A 22,336-nucleotide genomic window follows, 5' to 3' on the forward strand; every position below is an offset into this window, starting at 1 on the left:
AAAAGGAGGCATCCTCCTCCCGCCGCCCTCCCTCAACCATCAATTGGACAAATGGAGGGGAAAATGCAGTGGGGCAGTCATTTGACAGTGGAATCTTCTCCGGTGAGAGCTTCGGTGACCGCTGTAAGGGCGTCCTGCCGACCTCTGGCGATCTCCGCATTGTGTGGACGCCGAGGGCGCCGTCGCCTAATCTGGCGCTGCCATCCCGATGGGGAAGTCTCAGGTCCTGTGGTAATGCTGCGTTCCTAGTCGTCCTTGTTTGGTGCCGCTAGAACCAGAACGCGGCATGCTTCCACCAAGGAGCGAAGTTGGTGTAGATAACTTCATGGCAAAAGATAAGGCGAAAAGGGTGCCCCCAGGAATATGAGACACCCTGCTGTCGGAGCTGTTCAGTCACTGGGCGGAACTGCCGCCGCCGTTGCAGGGTAAGTAGAGCCAGGACCTAATACAACACAGGGGAGTGACCCTGAAATGAGATGGGATGGAGGGTTCTTGCTTTAGTGAGGATGGCTTCCTTGATCTTAAAAGTCCTGGATGCACACTAAAATGTCCGCTGCAGGAGCGTTAGGGGCACGTGGCAGCCCCACCCTATACGCCCTGTCCAGCACAACATCCGTGTCCTGCAATTCCCCAAGAATGTGGCGGAAGAGGTCCTACGTGAATGTGAAGAGATCCCAGGTGTCATCTGAGGGCTTAACTCCGCGGATCCTAATGTTGTGTCTGCGGGACCGTTTTTCAGGATTCTCCATGTGCGTTTGCATGTTCACATGAAGTCGGATGACCTCTTGCTGGAGCAGGGTGATGTTGGATACTGTGGTGTCGCTTTTCTCGTCGAGAGCCGCCACTCTTTCACCCAATCCATCCACGTCCCTGCAAACTTTGGCAGCGGTGCTCAAATGATTCCACCGTCTACTCAACAACACTTATTTATGCAACACCTTATGCTCCCAGCGGCAATCCCGATGAGTGGGCTCACCAGAGGCCTATACCCGTCCCAGCCTATGGCAAGTGTGAGCAAGGGAGATGCCTCCGATGTCCATCCACGGCCGTTGCCCCCCTACCGTGCAGCGCCTCAAGCTCTGCTTGGAATCCGCTGCTGCGGTGGGGGGCCCTAATCCGATTTTCCACTGGCCGCATCTCGGCAGGCACCAGTCACTAGGAGGTCCTCAGCGCCAACCCGAAGGGCTCTCCCAGTCCCCTCTCTGTTCTCCAAGGTAGGCGCTGTAAGCGTTGCCGGTTCGCTTAGAGGATCCCAGAGTGTGGCCCCTTCCTCAATCTGTCTTCTCAAGCCCATCCCCAGTATTCACGCATGTAGGCCCCGACCGTGCCCATCACCGCTGCAGTTTTCGCTCACCTCGTGTCGGGCAGGAAGCTCTGGGGTCGATACACCCCCACCTGTGTCTCCGGAGCGTCTTCGCAGGTGGTACCTCCAGCAGTCTTTGTCCCGCTACCGGCCTAATCTGGAGGGCCGGGGCAGTCAGGCCCACTAGGCCGAGAGCCTCCGAAGCCGCGGGCTCGCATGGCGCACCGCCAGGGCTCCCGCGATACAGCACGCACAGTGGAGTCAGGCCACAGCAGCTATCTGTCCGCGTCGACCTGCGGGGTCCCTCGGCGCTCACCCGGGACGTCGCTGGGGTCTCCGATGCTGTTCTCGCTTCTCAGCTCTGCATTCAGTCTGCCTCTGCAGGCTTGGTCGGATCCAGCCTCCCCGGTGAGTCAACTGCTGTGCTGCTTTTCCCTTCCCCCCCCCCCCCGTCTTGATCCCCCCCCCCCCCGTTCTGATCCCCCCCAATCGGAGGATCACCGGGCCGCGGGCCAGTGTTGGGAGAGCCGGGATGGAGGATGCTGGCTTCAGAGGTGCGACAACCACCTCGTTGAGGCCGCCCCAACGCGGTACGGCTGGGGTAATCCCTCGCAGCTCCCAACGGGGCCTCTCGCCAGCTTCGGGAGTCGGACTTTCGGCCACCGGCCAGGTCCAGTGTCCACCTCGGTCCACTACAACTGCACCCAGGCTATGTGGCCCCAGGGGGCCTGTGCTGTGCCGGAAAAAAAAGGCGGCGGGCAGGAGCCGAGAACAGTGTGTCCTACTTCGTCGCCATCTTGGTAGCTCCTGAATCCCTTCATTAGAGGTATTATAACATCTTTCAACAGCTTTATTAGGTGTAGGAAGATGCAATGCACAATTTTTATGCTTAGTTCCAGACACTCTTGTTTTCTCATAACATTCGTATTAATCGGAGCCCCCTTTACCACTGCCCTTTTTTGTTACATCCACACGCTTTGAGATTGGCACTTTCATTTCCTTTTACATTTGAGGTAGATTTTTGTTATGCTGCAGAATGAAGCAGGGAGATTGAGAGACGCTAAGCTCACATTGACCTTGCAGCTGACCTTTCTTTTGAGCATGGCAGAGTCAAAATGATTAACATTCTAAGCTGTTTGTAGTAAACCTGAAGCTAAGAGGTTATTTGTTTCTTTAATTTTTTTATTTTATTTATTGAGAGTTCATAGACTTTACGACATACAATAATATATATAAATTCATATTTTAAAATATTGAGGAAAGAAAAGATTGGTTTAAGTCTAAAGTACAAAGTGTTACAATATTATAAATATTAATTTCGAGATACTCAGTGTAATCACGATCTTCCTGTAATACAGAAAATGATCATAATAAATGAAAGTGCAAAGTGCTAAATCAGGATACATACGTGCCCCATCTTTTATACCAAATGTAACAAAAGTGCAGAAAGTTCACATTAAGGTGACGTGCAGAGTGCTATATCCGAATGTTCTATCCTTATACCAACTACAAGATGTTATCCTATGTTTCAAACACACTCCAATATTTCTCATACTTTCTTACTGCTCCTGATCTTATTGCATATTTCTTCTCCAATTCTTGTATTCTAGACAGTTTCGCCCTCCATGCATTAAAGGTAGGTACCTTCTCTGTTCTCCACAGTTGCAGGATTAGGGATCTTGCTATTAAAGCTGCGATAAACCAGCCTTCCTCATGTGCAGAGGTAGCAGGAGAGCACCCCAAAACTGCAGTGGATCTATCAAGTGAGAGGAGGGGATCAATTATAAAATGTAAGATATTTCTCAATCTCCTCACAGAAACTCTGTATTTTTGGGCACTCCCAAATTATTTGTGTCCATGTTCCTTTCTCTGCACAACAAAAGCATTTATCTTCTATTTGCGGGTATAGTTTATGAAGAAAAGAGGGTGTCCTATATATCAACCATTTTGAATAGTATTGCATGCATTTAAAGTTTGCCCCTCTGAATAGAACTTCATTACATTTATTAAGCCTATTCCAGGTTAGTTTAAGAATCTGTATATCTTCCCTTTTCTTCCATCTTACCCTAACTTTTTCATATAATGAAAGATTATCATCGAAGATTTTAATCCAGTTACTAATCTTACGTTGTGTGGGGCAATTAAGGGCTTCGCTGATAATAGTTTTATAGCGCAGGCTTTCCATTTCTAGCTTTTTCAAAATGGAAAGCCTGCGCTATAAAACCATTATATATATATATATATATATATATATATATATATATATATATATATATATATATATACACACACACATACACACACACACACACACACACACATACATACATATATACATTCACATATACATATATACACATATATACACATATACATATATATATACACATATTTTATTTTATTTATTTTACAGACTTGTAAAGCGCATGGCTGAGATATTGATTCTTAGAATATTGTAGTGTGCTAAGAGCTGAGTTTTTGTTTAAGTAGCCATTGTAGGGTCTTGTAACATACTTTAGGGTACTTAGTAACTCTTGTAAGGTCTATTATGTTATGCTCCCTTAGAATCTTTTTCATGAAGAAGTTATCTGCCTCTTGAGGATCTAAAAAGAAAAATCTAAAACTGATGTGCAAATGTTGCATAATAATTTCTGATATTCGGAAGAGCTACTCCTCCTTCTGCGACAGTATAGTTTAAAGTGCTGGGTGCCAATCTTGGTCCCTTATTTGTCCATAGGAAAGAGGCGAACATACGGTCTATTTCTTTAAAAAAAAAAAAAAAAAAAAAAGAAGAGGTCCATATTGCACAGGGAGCTGCACTAAAAAGAAAATAAACAGCGGAAGAATAGACATTCGAATTAACGCAACTCGCCCTATTATTAATAACAGCAGCTGATTCCATCATGTTAGCTGAGAGTGCACCTTTTTCGACAAATGGAATACAATTTAGGGAAGAAAGATCTTCTCTCAGTTACATAGATCCTAAATACCTCTTTGGACGGGTGTTGTATTTCTGTCTAAATTCTATAAGAGAGAATTCACACCGCAATTGCATAATATAATTTGTTTCTTATTGATTTTATAACCCACTATTTTTTCAAAGTCTGCAAAAACTCTCATAATTTCCGTCTGGGTATCTATCTTTGGGTCCAAAAAAAGAACAATGTCATCAGCATATAATTTTATGTTAGTCATTCCTTGAACCGGGACCATATGGGCACTTTTTTCCCTGATTGCAATTGCTAATGGCTCTATAAATAGGGCGAATAAAATTGGGGCGAGGGGACAGCCTTGTCTAGTGCCTCTATTTGGCATGTCCCTATATTTACAGAATTGTTTAAAATTTGAGCCTGAGAATTCCTATAAAGTTGTTTTAATAAAAATATAAACTCATTTGGGAAGCTGCACTTTTCTAACATTCTGTCTTACAGGTTAGCAGCTTTTTGATTTTATGGTCTTTTTGATCGAATGGTGAAACATATGTTTTAGTGTTGACACCTTGCTGGCAAGCTTTGCACACCTTGCAATTCTAGAATCCACTATGCGTTTTTAACCAATCTGTTGATTCAATCACCTCTGGGCTAGTTTTTATAAGTTCATCTCTCATTGAGTGGCCTCTACTGTAGGTGATGGAGGGTCTCTTAAGCAAATTGGAGCCTATTACTGGATCACTCGATACTAGTGGCCAGTGTTTTCTTATTATGGATTCAATTTTCCTGTGCTGTTGGCTGTATTGAATTACCAGTCTAAATGAATTGTCCTTTTTGGAAACTGTATTCACAATGTTTACAGAGCTATTAGGTACTCCCAAGCTACTCTGATTACTCTTGCCTGTTATTAGCAAGTTGGAACGCTCTTTGCTCATAGACTTGCTAATGGCAGTATTGATGAGTTTCTCACTGTAGCCGCGTTCTAGAGATCTGGATTTGCTCTCTAGTTGTGCTTTTAGGAGATCTGGGTTCTTACTTTGTATCCGCCTCAACCTGAGCATTTCCCCAAAGGGGATGCTTGTGATCAAGTGGTGCACATGTGAGCTTGTAGCATGGAGTGTCGAGTTCCCTGCTGTGGCTTTCCGATGTAGCTTAGTTTCTATTTGGTCATGCTCTATGTATACCTCGGTGTCTAAGAAGGTTATTGATGTTGGGCTTATGACTGCTGTGAAGTGTAGATTTAGTTCATTTGAATTGATACATTTCACAAATTCATTTGCAGTGTGCATATCGCCATTCCAAATAACAAACAAGTCATCAATGAACCTAAGCCAGGTGACCACATGGGTAGTCAGGGCCTCCTGGTGTTCCACCCCGAGAACCAGCTCCTCCCACCAGCCCATGTGAAGACATGCATAGCTGGGGGAGAAGCTGGCTCCCATGGCAACACCTCTGATCTGTTTGAAGAGAAGGTTATTAAACATAAAGATGTTATTGTTAAGACAAAATTCTACCTTCTCGATTAGCATAGTTTTGTGTTTTTGCATGTTACCCATTGATTACTCCAAATAGTAATCCAATGCTCTTAATCAGTCAGTGTGGATGATGCTAGTGTACAGGGAACTAACATCAAGCGCTATTAGTAGGTACCCTGGTTCCCACTTCAGATATTTCAGTTTACGTAGGAAGTCACTAGTGTCACTGATGTATGACGGTAGGGTCTTAACATGGGCCTGTAGAAAAAAAATCTACATATTGAGAGACATGTTCCAAGCAACCCTTTCTTGCTGAGATAATTGGTCGTCCTGGGGGGTTGCTTGGATCTTTATGGAGTTTAGGTAAAAAGTATATGGTTGGCACTACTGGAAAGTTATTTCTCAAAAATCTGAACTCCTGGTTTGTTATCAGGCCATCAGATTTTCAATGTGAAAGTTTCTTACTGAACGTCGCGTACATTTGTTTCAGTTCAATGGAATTACACCTCATGTAACAGTTTGTCATTTAATTGGTAAAAGCCTCTTTGGTATACATGTCTTTGTTTAGCAGCACTATGTTGCCACCTTTGTCAGATGGTCTGATGACTATTTTATTGTTCTTTTTAAGTTTAGACATTAGGGCAAAGTATTCCGTCCGTTCTTTATTAGATCTCTTTTTACCTCTGTGTATGTGGACATTAAGATTTTTTAGTTGGGCCGTGACCTGCTCATGAAACAGATCAATGGAATCCTTCATCATAATGGGATTGAAAGTGGATTTGGGCCGAAATGCTGTTAAAGGGCCTCCGATTATGGCAGTCCCAATGTTTAATGGATCGCTATTGTCCACAGAATCAAATTCACTTCTGTCGATCATTGTCCCAGTTAGCCCATCATCCCATAGTTCCTGGATTTCTTGTTGTAGTGTACTCCCTATTTGGATGTCAGTTTGGGAGGCTGTGATATTAGTACTTTCAAGAACTGGATTGCTCAAGTTACTTTTCTTATTTAGAAGATGATATTTCTGCAGTTCCAATTTCCTGGTGCCCCTGAATATATCAAGTCGCGTTTTTGCATAGTTTAAGTCATTTGCAGGGCAATATGTTAGGCCCAGACTCAGTAGGTTGTTTTCCTTGTCACTGAGTGGTATTTGTGAAAGGTTTACGATTGTCTTATTGTTGCTTGCGGCTACACTGTTTACTTGCCCTTCCCTCCTATATACACACATATATACATATATACACACATACATATATATACACATACCTGGATGTTTTTGTTGGGACAAACGAAGTATTTTACTTCGAGGGACGCTACAGTCCGCATTGACTGCCCGGACCCAATTAATTGTCCTTGGTACACTGGTAGCGGAGGTTCTAAGGGGACACAGGACGGCGGCCGTCGATTTTCTTGCTCCCTGAGGCATTCAACCATCCACTGCCTGCCTGTTACCAGCGAGACCCACAGTCCGCCTCACTCCCCCACGCCATCCACTCAGTTGGGCCGATACAGTGCCTTCTGGGTGTTGAAGTCCCACATTACAACGGACACCGACAGGATGGGTCGATCACTTGAGGGGGAGGAGCGTCATGTGCTGGAGCCATTTAAACAGGAAGGAACATTCGTGGAAAAGGACATGCTGCAATGCTGGGCGCTGAGGAAGGCGAGAGTTGCCGAAATGCATTCGCCGCCATTGCTGTAGCAAGTAATAAACGTGCCTACCTGTCCTGTATTCCCCTTGGCTTTCCGCGTTCTTCTTGGAGGGATGTTTGTGCGATATATACATATATACACACATACATATACACACATATACATATATATATATATATTTATTTCCCAAAAATCTCCATTTTACTGGGGGCCGTCGACCCATGCAGGGCGGGCTCTTGATAACAGGAACGGAGAATCCTGTAACTTTAAGTTCAACACAAGAAAGAGCCCAACTCCGTTCAAAATACTTCTCCCTATTGACACCGCGTTTCAGGAATAACTTGCAGCGCTGCAGCAGACACGGGCATTGCGCTTTTAATCATTTGAAAGACAAGCATCATGTTTCAGAACTTTTTCGGGACTGCTGCCAGCAAAAACGCCATATAGCATGTATCAAGAACATGCAGCAAGTCACGTTTTGGCGATCCTCACATGTTGCATTGTGGGGTCTGCAGTATTTTGAACAGATCACATGACCACTGGGACTATATTAACCACTCACCTGTGAACAAGGCGGCAAGACCGTCGAAACGCGTAAGGAGAAAGGAGTGGATGTAATGCTGTGGCGCAGACCATTAAACGTCCTTTCTTGAAAGTAAGACGGAGTTGGGCTCTTTCTTGTGTTTAGATAGATCTATATATCTATCTAACTATATCTATCTACATACACACCCACCTCCAAATTACAAAAACTCGCGCACCTTTAAACAGTTTTGTGAACTTGCTAGCCCACGCTACATTAACTAGGACTTGCACCTTTACGATGCACTGCCCTTGCATATTTTATCACTTATTCTACCTGAAATAATAGCTTTCAGGACAATACGTCCCAACACAATTTCCCATTAGGATTTTAGACATAACTACAGGCAGAACTGCTGAATATATCTAGAGGCACGGATCCACTCTGGCTGATCAGTGGAGCCATGCGCCAACACCAATGCAGTTATTGCCTGAAGAAGCGGAAAGTTGCAGCCAACATTTTGTGCACTGGGACTCTGTTCACAGGTGGAAAATAAAATTTTAAAGTGAACGAAGGGGTATGAGTTGAGGTTCCCTGGCACCATGGGACTGATGGAGGGGCCTGTGAGGGGACCTTCCTCCACCCCTATAGACAAGAAATTGTCCCTAAAGCTTTAGCACACGAGGGTCAACAAATTCACAGTGGCGCTCAGCGCAAACTGTGTGCTCTGCTGTGGATCTGGACCCCAATTAAAAACACGTACACCCACTCACAGACCCACACACCTACTTCCACTCATACAGACACCCACTCACAGACTCAAACACCTACTCCCACTCAAAGACTGACAAGTTACTTAACTTCAGTAACAATTTATCTGGTAGAGACACAGTCTAGCCACAGATTCCTTAACTTAGAATATACCCAGGAGTCAGGCTGGATCAGGAAAACTTTCTGCAGCAGCACCTCTGCGCGCCGGAGAGCAGCGCGGCACTGCTCCGCCTGGACGTCGTCCACGCACGTGACGTCAGCTGAGCCATATATGCCCCTCCCGGTGGGCTGATGTCAGTTTTAGTCGGAAAAACATTTCCGCGCCACAGCGCGGTGCCACCACCAAAAACTGAGGATATGGGAACAGTGTGCAAAAATGAAGAAAAATAGAATCATAAAGGACAGTGCCAGGCACTGTATCCTGAAAAGTAAAAGGAAAGAGCAGAGCACAGCTCTGAGAAGCAACCCCACAAATACAAAGGTCAAACCACTTGTGGAGGCAGACTAAAATGTGAAAAAACAGCATGGCAGATGACAAAGCCTGCAACTAAAATGTATAACCATGAAGGACAACAAGTCCAGACATAGGGTTCAAGGACAATTTCACCATAAGACCTCACCAGAAAAAGACCTTGTAACCCCAATAAAAAACAGATCGAATGTGGCAGAGCCCCTCAACTTGAACCAATGGGTCCTAGGGGTGGTAAGAGACCCCAAGGCAACTGAGAAGGGGAGAGAGAGAGGTTGGGAAAAAACCTGAATAGATCCCACACTGTACAATCCAGGTACAGGATTGGAAAGGACACATGACATGAGCATACTGCCAAAATCACGTGAAAAGGGCGTAGTAGAGCAGTGTAAACAAAATGAACATAGTGAGTCTGAGTGGAGTGAAAAGTCACCCTGTAGAAAGGCAAGCCACCCTGAGGGAGGCTACTATAAAAAAAAAACTCCTGAAAAGGTCCACACAGAACGGGGAGGGCGGGCGGGCGTTAAGGAATCTGTGGCTAGACTGTCTCTACCAGATACATTGTTACCGAAGGTAACTAACTCGTCCATCTGATAGCGACATCTAGCCGCAGATTTCTTAACGTAGAATAGATACCAAAGCCATACCATAGAGGAGGCGGGTCTGCGACTGAACCCCATGAAGTTCCAGAGGGAATGTAGCCGCCAACAAGGTGACGAAACACAGGGGGACCGCAAGCCAGCGCATCCACACCAATCCATGAAGCCCATAAAAGAGTGGAAAACATGGGGAGGCAAAGGAACCACAAGCTGTCCAAGAACAGCATGAAAACTCCCGTATGTATACTGGGTGAGAGAAAGAAAACCCATACTAGACATGTAGGTGTGAAAAGGAAAGTTCAGGACTTCACAAGAAGTGGAACTGAACCTAGGGTCTGATAGATTCGCAGGATCCGGCGTGCTAACCGCAAGTAAGACCCAGAGAGATGGCAACTGGTATGACAGAGGTAGCGCATACCGGTGCAGTATGCACAACAGTGAAAAGTAGTACAGTTGAAACCCGCACCAGCAAAAATACGTGTGACAGCAGTGGCAGAATACCAACACATGGCCAGAAAATGCTGGTGGTATGAGAACAGAACACACACCAGTACTTAGTCAGTCTGTCACAGAAATGTGAAAGGACCGACGGCAACAAGCAGATGTGCCCAAACAGGACTTACAGTAAGAATGATAGCAAAGAGGAAGACTGGAAGGTACATAATCAGGCAGCATGGACATTAGAACCACACGAAGCATAGCAAGACCCTCCTATAGGGTAGTGTGAACAGCCAAGATGCGAGAGACAACAGCAAGAAGGCAACCAGCAAAAAGGGGACCAGGCAAGCCGGACACCCACGTAAGAACTTGTTGAACAAGCAGACTTGGTCAAAGACCACAGACAATACATGAAGGAATGTTGCCAGCAAGATATTACTGAGTAAGAGCACAGGAGACATTGAATAAGAAGAAAGACGCTCAAAAATGAAGCGTAACAATAGACTAGGGGATGCAAAAAGTACCAACAGACATATGGAAGTAGAACTGGACAGGATAATGTCCAGGCCCATAAGAGACATCCGCCCGTCGCCCGGGAGCAACAGCAGTCCCCCGCAAGTCAGAGTAGGAGATGGAGATGGAGCTAGGCAAGATAGTGGAAACCGCCGGGACCAACCTAAAGGTCCCAGGACCCAAGAAGGAGTATCCTGACTAGAACACTCCCCTTGAGAGTGTTATAGAATGAACCCAAAGCAGAAGCGTGGAAAACACCTGTGCGGAAGCAGCAGGGAATGTGGAAAAACTGCTTTTGGGAAAGTGGCCAGGAAACGAGGCCATAAGACCACATACAGTAGAGACTGACATGGTAAATCCGCTACCTTGAAAGACAAGTCTAGTAAGGGCTGTGTATCCAAGTTTGCCCCAATAGTAATAAGCATGCCCTACAGCGGCTTTTGTCCCTGCCACAAAGCGAGGACAGGAGGTCTGCCGCGAAATGACTGCGCCTGAAGTGAAGGGAACAAGGGCCCGAATGACCATGGCCGTCAAAGAAGAGCAGCCACTATAGACCAGAGGATCACTGCAACGCTGAAAAACCATAAGGACCTCAAGGCAGGCGAGGGAGAGGCCGCACTGGCAAGGAACTCATGCCTAGGCCCAGAAGCACTTCGGACAACTGGAGCCAATTGCAACTGAATTGCAATAGAGTGATGCTAACGGGAGGATCGCAGCAGAAAAGTAGAACAGCCTGACCCCCAGAAAGATGTCCGTGAGGAAGACTCCATAGAAGCGTACCAAGGCTAAGGCAGTCACCCCATAGCCAGCAAATACCCCACATAGGGCAAATCTCAACCCCTGCGAGGGGGGTCCTCTTGGGTAAAATACACATTCAGAGGAGTTGAAGGATGACCGAACCAGCCATCCGGTTGTACTGAACGAATACTGAAAGGCGAAACAACCGCTTACACTATCCAGGCACTATGCAAGAACCTCAGTCCGTGTTTTTTGTTGTTGAAAAGAATAAAAAAAATCAAAATCAAACAAGACTATATTGCCTATGCCCAAGAAAAATTTAAGGCAGGAAGTCATGCCGCAAGATGACGGTAGCCCAGACAAGAGGCGGGAGACCGCAGAATCCGCGTGGCGGTCAAAAAGGTCCTCGCCATTGAATGGCAGATCCCTAACAGCATCCCGAACTTGTCTGGGAAATGACTGTGGCGCAGCCATGCATGGCGGTGCAAAGCCACAGACCAAGCAAGAGCTTGTCCCACCGAGTCAGTGGCATCAAGGGAAAGGCGGAGGGAAAATTGTGCCATTCCCCTGCCATCATGCAGAAGACGAAGCAATTCTACCAGTGGGCCTTCTGGAATAGAAGGAAGAAGGTTCTCACCAAGTCCCAAAGGGTAGAGGATGCGCGTGCGAACACGCAAGCCGTATTTAATGCGCAGATGACAGCACTGGCAGAGGCGAAAAACTGGCAACCACATGTATCCAACCACCAAAGCTGTCTAAACTACTAAGCCCTGAGCTCTAGTGTGAAGGGATAGGCAGAGCAGATCATCCGGGGTAGGACTGTGTTGACAAGCTATGGCCCGATCAACAGGGTCACCAGAGGAAGGGCTCGACATGTGCTCTACAAGATGTCAAACAAAGATGCCCTCAGGGGCAGCAAAGGCTCCACCTCAACAGGCTCCATGTAGAGAACATTTAACAAGGGATCAGAAGGCAGGGAAACCACAGGGGGCAGAAAACTAAGAATAGCTGCCGCCCTGTGAATAGCCATGCATAGGCAGCACTAGCCTCAGTTGCCATCCGGGGAGGTGATAATAAACCATGGGTAGAAGAAGGTTGGAAACTAACCCGTCCACTAGACAGCAAAAGTGGAGGAACCGGAGGCTGATCCAGAGGCCAGGACACACAAGGTACCTGTACCATGGACCAAAACGACCTCAGATCGGGGGAATCCAGAGCAGCGTCAAACTCCTGAATAAGAGGAGGTGTAGGCGCCGGCATCGACTGATGCCACATGGGAGTCGCATTGACCTCCGAGGAGTCAGATGGGACACCAACCTCAAGTAATGGAGGAGGCGTGGATGTCGGCACCGACCGACGTTGTGTTTGGAGTCGTCTGGACGTCAATGACCTCCAAAGGGGACTCAGCACGGGCGCCGCCCGACGTCGACCCAACTGCAACATTTGGGGAACAGGGCGTCAAGCCCGATGCCAGCTCAGACGTCAGCGCATGAAGCTGCTCAGGGCTACGCGGAGACTGAAGGGGCGGGCTAGACCGGCAACTGGGAGGGCCCTCTGGGCCACGTCCGGTCGGCGTCATATCGGCTCCAGACTTGATGCACACAGCCGGCACAGAGGACGAATCCCCTGGCAATGACCAGACATGAGTGCCTTCCACCTCTATGGGACCCAAAGGCGCAACCGGGAGAGGGGGACCAAAGTAAGAGTGGAGTGCTTTGGAATAAGCCTCCATTTGGGCCTACGTCGCTCCGGCACCTGGAAAGGGAGGGTACGGAGGATGCGAATGCTGGACGCCCGTACCCGGCAAGGAGCGAGATCGGCACCAGCGTCATTCGTATGGGAGGAAAACCTCCACAACTTATGCTTGTGCTTACCCGCCTCCAAACTAGGTCCGCTGGAACGACCTCGGGAATGGGCTCGATCCCCAGAGGGAATGCGGCGACAAGAAGGTGCAGGACCAGACAGCCCTGCGGTCAGCAATTTCATAAGTAACTACCTTAAGGACTTAGATTTCATTCGCTGACAGGCGTCTCACTCCTAGGCACCACATACAGATGGTGTGCGGTCCGTTACAGACATCTGAAGAGCACAGGTCTCACACGCCTTAAAGCCCGAAGGCATTGCACACTGTTCCGGGAAGCCGAAGGCATCGAGTAGACCCGAAAAACAGGCCAGGAACCACTGGTTTTCCAGGATCCACGTTGGGACGCGGAAAAGAAGAAAACTGACATCAGCGCACCGGGAGGGGCATATGGCTCTGCTGAGGTCACGTCCGTGGACGAAGACATGGAGGAGCCGCCCCCGGCGTGTAGCAGTGCTGATGTGGAACGTTTTCCTGACCCAGTTTCACGCCTGGGGATATTCTAAGTTAAGGAATCTGCAGCTAGATGTGTCTATCAGATACTCACTCACAGACCCACACACCTACACACCTACTCTCACCCATTCATAAACCCCAAGCAGCCACTCATACATCCATGAAACTACTCACAGACCCACACAGCCACTCACAGACCCATATAGATACTCACAGACTCACACACAGGCAGTGCTACACTTACAGAAATTGCGATAACATACATATGTTTGTATAACATCTGTCTTAGTATTTAATATGTGCTCTGGTTGGGAATGGATCCGTATATCTATCAAATTAATTAAAAAAAAGAAATATTTTGTGCATTGCATTCATAGAAACACTACATACGTAACCGTACCTTAATTTTTAGTTTTAAAATATACAATTGGAATGAATGTGAATAAAATGCATTTATAAACATGTGATAATGTATATTAGTACACTGAACTTATGGGCCAAGTTGTAGTACAATTTATATTTTTTAACTGTAAAATTCACACAAAAAAACCCAAAGGTTGCAGGAACGGTATAGTTGGGAAATATCATTAAAAAAGTAGAAATTCACAGAATAAACCAAAGGTTACAGGAACATAATAGTTGGGTTCAGATTTTACACTCGCAAACCCACTGGAATTCACCAGTTATTAGTTATCTCAAGTAACAACTCGTGGCCAAAGGGAACTATAAATCGGGCCCTCACAATACACTACTAATCACCCCACATATTACTCAATCATGACATCTTCTATGATGACAATTGATATTACTGCAAATGTTGCAGTGAAATTGATGAGAAAACAGCATGGTGGGGGTGCAAGTTAGTTATGGTAGGGCACGTGCGAGTTACTTGAGAACTATAAATGGTGAATTTCAGTGGTTTTGTGGGTGTAAAGTCTGAACCAAATTATAACATCCCTGTAACCTCAGGTTTTAACTGAACTGGTCCAGTTGAAGGAATAGCGCTGAAATGCGTAGACCGCCCATATCTCTGCACTAATGGTGGATTAAAATAAATATTAAAAATAAATATTTGCCCAGAACTTATTTCTTCGCTGTGCCGTGGATACCTTGCTGAGCGAAAGAGTTGGTGAATGCGAAGAGACACGCACACGCACACACACACACACACACACGAACTTCAACAGAGTAAACTTGAATCAACTTTAAGGACCAGCTTGCAAGCTCAGATGGTTCACCACATCAAGCCTCCCTCTATTCCCACCCCTCTTCATCTCACCATCCTGCTATACCCTTGATCCATTGAACAAATCTACAAACTTGAAAAATCCCTTCTGAAAATACACCACTGAAACTCAAGTAGGAAATAAGCATCCTACTATATACTTCATAAGCCATAGCAGACCCTAAAAAACATTCACATCTTAGCCACACCGAAGAAAGACACAAAATGCAGGTCTTCAATTTAGAATCAAGGGAAACAGTCGATCACGTTGAACTAGAACAAGAAAAAAAAATACAAGGAAACATGGAGAGATGGGTGCATAGTCTCTTGCGTAGCCCAACTGTCAAAAGGCTGCACACACAGGTGGAAATAGAGGCATTGTGGCACAGGCGAGTGTTGAAAGGTGAGTGGCTGTACATGAATGTAATTATATGCACACCTTTTGTACAAGTCTGATTTATAGTAGCCTTGAAAAAGCAATTTACAGTGCAAAGAGATGGTGACCTAGGTACATCTTCACAGAATATAGGGCATGGATAGGTGGAACAAAATTGAATATACTCCAGAATAAGCTTAACTATTAAACCATCTAATTTGTGAAGGGCGAAATTCTTTTAAACAATGATAGAGACAGAATTTTGTCTTACATGGATATAGATACTAAAAAAACACCACATCTGTAATAGAAATACAATTCCATATAATAATTTTTTTTTAAAAAGATAGCTACCTGTAGGCTTTCCCCATGAACAAATACCTGAGCCACCGGCTCACTTCGTTGGTAAATAATTTCAATTTTCTCAGGTGCAATGTATTCTCCCTGAGCCAGCTTGAATATGTGTTTTCGTCTATCTATAATCTTCAATGTTCCATTCTGCGAGACAAAAGGAAATAATTTGAAAGCTCTCCACAAAACATTAAAGCAACAGTTCTAAAATATATATGTACTTATACAGGACAAGACAAAACCAGAAGCCACCATTTAAAAAGGTCAGTATTTCTGAACAAGAGATTTAGGATAGTGACCGAAAATACTCGTGTCAATTTTGGACATGCGAATAAAACATTTTTCTACAGTAGTTGCTCTGAATTGCAGATATGCTGGTATTGAATTCGACCCAGATATCTGAGGAAATATGTATTATGTGAAATCATTCTGTGACCATTATGGCAAATTGGGATCATAAGACTAAGGAAAGAGCCCAAAAAATGTGCCTCTTCTGAAAGTTCATGGGATTTTGTTACACCCACCCCTGCTTATAAAAAAAATTGCAGTTTTTTTATTTTTTTTTATTTTTTGAAAACCTTTTTTGTGCAGTATTAGCAAACAGTTACGGGCCTACAACCACCTGGCCGGCCTCAGCTACAGTATGCAGCACATTAGCAAATTTACAGGAACTCAGTAGTACACCGATAAAAACAGCAAGCATTTCAGTTGCACTGGAAACAAAGCGACCACTGAGATACAGGAGGAGATAAGGTTCATTTTTAAAATTTATAAAATATAAAGGATCAAATGCTGCACAGTCTAACAATAAGTACCGAGTGGGCAATGCGTACAACAGGGCAGCAAAATAGCAAATATTCAGAATACCGGTGCTAAATCTCTCAACAGGATAAAAGGTAGCTATACACGTATCACACCAGTCATCGCCCTTCCCAAGAACGTAGGACGACCCTAGTACCTCCCACAGGACAGCAATAAGCGGAAAACAACGAGAGGTACCCCACTGACCCAGCATAGTGATCCGAAGAAAAGGAGATAAAGAAAGGAAACACAAGAGAAAAAGAAGAAGAAAAAAGGCCCATAGTAACTAAGGGAGAACAAAACAATAACCCCATCCCCCAACCCCCCACCCTGCACCCCTGCAGAGGCTACGGCCTACCCCCCCTGACAGCGTGCCTGTCGCCCTTAAAACGAATACCCGAAATATAGAGAGAAAAGACTCGCCGAAGAAAAGGGCCATAGAATAAAGAGTATGCGAAACCAAGAACCCCACCCCCCCAAACCCCCACCCAGCACGTCTGAAGAGGCTATGGCCCTCCCCCAACCAACGTGCCTGTCGCCCCAGAAATAACCCCAAAGAAAGGGAAAAGACTGGGGAGAGTCATTAAAACCAGACCCCTGCCCTCCCCCCGCTCGCACCAAGTAGCTCAGGCTCGATCACAAATAAGCCCACGAATCAACAATCAATAGTGGCGTCGTAATACAGAGCAATAAAGCATCCCCATCGCAGTAGCTGGCCGGGCATCCGTCCCTTGACATATGAAAGAAGAATTCAACCCTGACCCACTTTGACCCTTCCATCGGTACGTGTCAACTGAATGTCAGCAATACAGTACAATCTCAAACGACCAGGGTAAACAGGAAAGCAAGGCAAAGCCGACTCCATGGGAGACACCAGCATCCAGGGACTGAGAAAGCAGCACTTACAGACATTCAGGCGCAACAGCAAGGTTCCGAGCCATCCTCCCAAAGCGCGACACATCCAGGGCAACGCAGGTCGGGTGGGCAAAGGAACTGTTCTGTGGAAGTAGTCTGCCTGCAATGCAGTTTCAGGCACCAATGCCGCACTCACGCGATCGGTCGAATTGAACCCGTCTCTAACACCAGCCGAGGCCCCCCACGGAACCAACTGTAGGTGCACAGCAGTGCCACCCGGTGCCGGTGCAGAGCCGCAAGCGGCACCACTCATCCTAGGATCGTCGGGGCTCTCATCCATCGGTGGGGCAACAATGGCGTCCAGTCTCCGTCCAAATTCTCTGGCTCCTCCCACCCAAGCGGTATGGAGGGAGCCCAGAGCAACAAAGAGGTCCCGGACCGTGGGCTCCATCTTGCGTGTCCGGTCCAATCTCTGTCGCACTCAATGTAGCTCCTTACCCAACTCAGCACCAGAAACCCGATCAGTTCCACCTAGCCAAAGAGCTATGGGTAGATCCACCAAACGGGGGCCAACAACACACAAAAATATTGCAGTTTTATTGTACATTCTGACTAGCACTGATGAATTCTACAGTCTTCGGGAGCTGGACAGTGGGCCCTTATGGACTGCCCTGAATTCTAGCATGTTGACAAGAAGGCCCTTCTGTGCTGACCAGTGGGCTTTCGCCTGCAATTCTTGAAATTTGGTTCCGCAACTTTCTAAGGACACATCTGTTGTCATTACAAACCGAGTAGGTTGAGGGTGAAGAGTATGTCTTGAGCCATGCTGTCTGGATTTAGCCACCTTAATGCTTCTTTGATCCAGTCTGTGACTGGAATCCTGTTTAAGGATACAAATACCTGGATCCATTAAGAATCTAACTTCTCTTGCCGAGGGTGTAGCTTCACACTACAATGCAATATCGACAAAATGCAGGATTACATGCCTAGCAGTAATTTGAAAAGCTAGACAAGTGAGCTATATTTTCTTATCTGGTGGTAAATTAACTGAAGACAAAATACCTTTTCTTCTGATGGGAAGACTTTAGTACACTAGGGATTCAAGACTGCGCCAAGTAACCGAAAGACATTTATGGGCTGTTAATGAGACTGCGCCACATTGAGCAAAAGTCCCTATTTAGAGAATAGTTTTGTAGGATACATTGCAACTCTGTTGGAGTTTGCCAAGGATCTTCCCTTTGCCAAATAGAGGCATTACAGGAAGGCTGCTGCAGGGACCATGCACTTTGTGAGTATTCTTGACGCAACTTGAAGCTAAAGGGTAGCACTTTGAATTGTAAGTGGTACCAAGCCATCTATAACTAGGTACCAGTGATTTTTGGGCTGGATGGGTATAGTGAAGAAGCATCATGGAGGACTAATAATATCATGAAGGTCTGCTTTTTTAGACATTTGTTGGGATTGTGAAGGTCTGAAATATATAACCGCTATTGCATCTTTTTGTTCCTCACCAGAAAGAAACTGGAATAGAATCACTTGCACTGCTGGGATCCTGCAGGTGAAATATGAACATTATCTCTTCCTATTAGGGCTGTACTTGGTAGAGTAGTCTTTTACAGTGAACAAAGCTGCAGTATTTGGGTACATTTCAAGTCAGGACCATATCTGATCAGGTCCAGCACCAACTAAGGCAGATATTTATACAAATGTGCACTGTGTTGTATGTTGAGAGATGAAGTATGTGATCTATAAGCAGTGGTGCACAAATGTGCATTATGTTGTACATTGGTAAGAATTATGAAGTTCTTACTATTGGTTTTGACATGGCCTCATGTCACCCTGAATTCTGACTCTGGCTTGCTTGAGCTTTTCTGAGCGGACAGACAGGCTTGCAAGGTGTTTGGGTTAATCACGTTCAAGGATTATTTTGTGAGATTTAATGTACCCTGGAAGACTTTTGTAAGCTTTGTTGAGATAAAGGCTGGAACATGTGAGAATGTTATCATCCATGCATTTAATAGTTGCATTTACCAAGTGTGTTATTGTTTGAATACGAATATATATCTCTATTTATATTTGAATGTGGTTCATATTACATCTGGGGAAGCCTTTCTGTTAGAGCGCATTATATAAATAAAACCCCAAGCCTTATTCTATTAGGAGAGTCTTTGCATTTTGTAAAGTGAAACCCTTTGAGGTGTTGCGTTTCATGTTTTGCTTCGCAGTGTTTGAGCCACCGTTTGAGATTCTGTATTATCTGCAATACAATAGGGAGGTCAAAACAAATTAAAAGGAGATTCAGACTGAAAATGGGGTTGAATCACTCGAAAACAATGCCAGAAGAAATAGAGTTTTGACTGTTCCAGAGGGATTAGAGCATTAAAAGTTTCATGGTTAACTTACGGAATGAATTTATTCCCGGCATTGATGTAGTCGTCATGAAGAAGATACACAGCTGATGCAACTAGATACTTTTTCAAAAGGGGCGGCTACAAAGAGTCCAAGGAAACTTTTGATTAACTTCAAAACCTATTTTCTCAAAGAGAAAATACTGAAAAAAGCTGTCAAGGCAGGAAACTATGAAAGAAGAGAACTCTTAGAATCAGCTAGGACATTTCCACAACAATGCAAGATAGACAATGGGAGCTAGGAAAATGTATCCTGGAACTTAGATCACTAGGAGTCACAGCTCAAGTGAATTTCCCCGCCAGACTGAAAATCAGGTGGAACAATAAAATGCATAATATATGGGATCCTAAATAAGTGGGAAAGCTAGTGGAACAAATTAAAGTACACCAGAAATGAAATTAACTTCACTGAAGACTAATGAGAGCTCAAATGGGTATGTCTTGTGAAGAATACCCAATGGTTTCTGGAGGATTCCGCAGGGTGGGGTGGGAGGGTTACAACAGGAGGTCTGTCTTTTTATTTAATTAATCACTGGGTGTGTGCATGTGGGAAAAAATAAAAATAAAATAGTCTTCATTAACAAAGAGGTGGTATGCTGGAAGACCAGGCGCTCAGCCAGATATTACCCACTCCCCCTTCCCAAAATCAACTCATAAAAGTCACCCAAGTATAGAACTTTAACGGTTCTAAAATGGAATGTTAATGGCCTCAGAGTTAAAAGTAGAATAATATTATTGGAATACTTAAGAGTTCCATAGAGTGCAGTTATAAAACGCGAGACTTTCACATTAAAAGCAGAATGGGAGGATATACTAAAAAGACAAAAATGGGTAGAGCGTTACATATGCACAAATCAGTCATGCTGTGTGAAGGGAGTGGTAGTCCTTTTTAAAAAGTTCATTAGAGCTACTCTGGGAGATATACGGGGGAGATAGGTTATAGTAAAAGCGAAAATATATGGTAACTAGTATGCCTTTGCAAGGTATTATGGGCCAAACAGACGATCCTATATTGGAAGGGGATTTTAATGTACTAATAAATCCTGTCCTAGACAAATCCACGACTAGGAATACGGCTAACTCACCCAGCATGAGCCCTGGTAAAACAATGGAAAATTTAGGTCTTGCTGATATTTGGAGGGATAAGAGGAGTAAAGGACAAAGGTTTACCTTCCATAATAAAAAATACAGACATCTCTAGAATAGATTTTTCACATGGACACTAGAATATGTAAAACGAGTAAGAAAGTGGAGCACCCAGCTGAACACATGACTGAATTCAGCGGTTAGTCTAGAACTTAGGCTAGATCAAACACCAGCCCTCAGGAGATGGACAGTAAATCGAGCTCTTTTTTAGAAACAGAATGGACAAACTGAAAAAAGAAACTAGTTAATTCTTGCAGTTAAAAAACCCTTTGCCCCCCCTGCACAATGCCTGGGATACAAACATAGGCTAATCAGTTTTGATACAGTACAGGTTAAGGAGACAAAGCATAAGATGAGAATTCTTGAATCCACAATACTGTGGCTCTCGAGAAGTAAACACTCATTATCAAGATCAGGCCCGGATAAATGAAAGAATAGAAAGAGCTAAGCTCAACCTAGCTAATTTATTAGAGGCAAGAATTAAAAAGAAATGGGAAGCTAGTACATTGCCCCATTAGTAGTACAAGGAGGGGTGTGTTAAATTACTGGCCTGTAAAACGAAAGTAGAATATACTTGAAAGATTTAGGGCATTCAAGACCCATAAACGGATACATTATGTAAATAGGACTCAGAGATAGAACAAGCCTTTTCATACTTCTTCCCAACAATGTATACCGATGATCTAATAGTGACGCATTCCATAACGCGACTGGCAGTGGAAGCGGTGCGCAACTGAGCTGAGCGCAGGAGAAAGAATAGTCTACGCTTTTTACCACAAAACAAGGGCATTCGATGTCTGACTCGTTTGGATAGAAACTTTGAAAACACCCGTGAATATACACGTTGGTAAAGCTTTGAATATTGTCATAACTGGAGTGCGGACCTATCGTCGCACGTTTTTCTCGTGTCAAGGCACCACGGAAGGGTGCCTAATTAATTTTAACTGACGTGCACTCTGAGAGATTCCCCTTATCACACCGTCCTGATGAAGACCCGTTATTGAGGACCTAAACAACCCGTTATATGGTTGGGTCGAAACGTCGACGACATTCCCCCTTGGGGGCCTGTACCTATTGACCCGTGTCCCTTGTCCCCCCCTCCCCTCTTCCTGACAATCCTGTTGCAAATTGGTGCAAATTAAGGACCAAGGAATTTTACATAGAATTAGGCTAGTAAAAAAAGTATTTTTTACAAGCATTACCTAGGGCAGGCTCATGTTTCTTTGTATATGAATGACCTACACTAATTTTCTGATCCTCTTGATCATTCACTTGAGCACCTACTTTATCTCTTTCTCTGTGCACGCTCTCTTTTCATAAAAGTGTATTTTGCCTTATGATTCATGTAAATATATGTACATAGATTCATTGATGTTCAATCGTTGTTATATTGTATATTAAATTGACTGTCCTGATTGGACTTTTTCTTGGTTTCATTGGCTTAT

General features: G+C 44.8%; 1 protein-coding gene across 8 annotated transcripts in view; it reads right to left on the reverse strand.

The window, feature by feature from the left end:
- The window catches only part of ACSL1 (acyl-CoA synthetase long chain family member 1), a 408,120-nt gene that overhangs the window by 18,873 nt on the left and 366,911 nt on the right, over positions 1–22,336 (reverse strand). For all 8 annotated transcript variants that reach the window (XM_086962488.1, XM_086962494.1, XM_086962493.1 and 5 more), the window contains exon 18: positions 15,685–15,828. In XM_086962488.1, coding sequence (XP_086818614.1) covers positions 15,685–15,828 — 144 coding nt within the window. The remainder of the gene's footprint in view (positions 1–15,684; positions 15,829–22,336) is intronic.

The sequence above is a fragment of the Lissotriton vulgaris genome, chromosome 3_1 (assembly GCF_964263255.1).
Source record: "Lissotriton vulgaris chromosome 3_1, aLisVul1.2, whole genome shotgun sequence".
NCBI lineage: Eukaryota > Metazoa > Chordata > Amphibia > Caudata > Salamandridae > Lissotriton > Lissotriton vulgaris.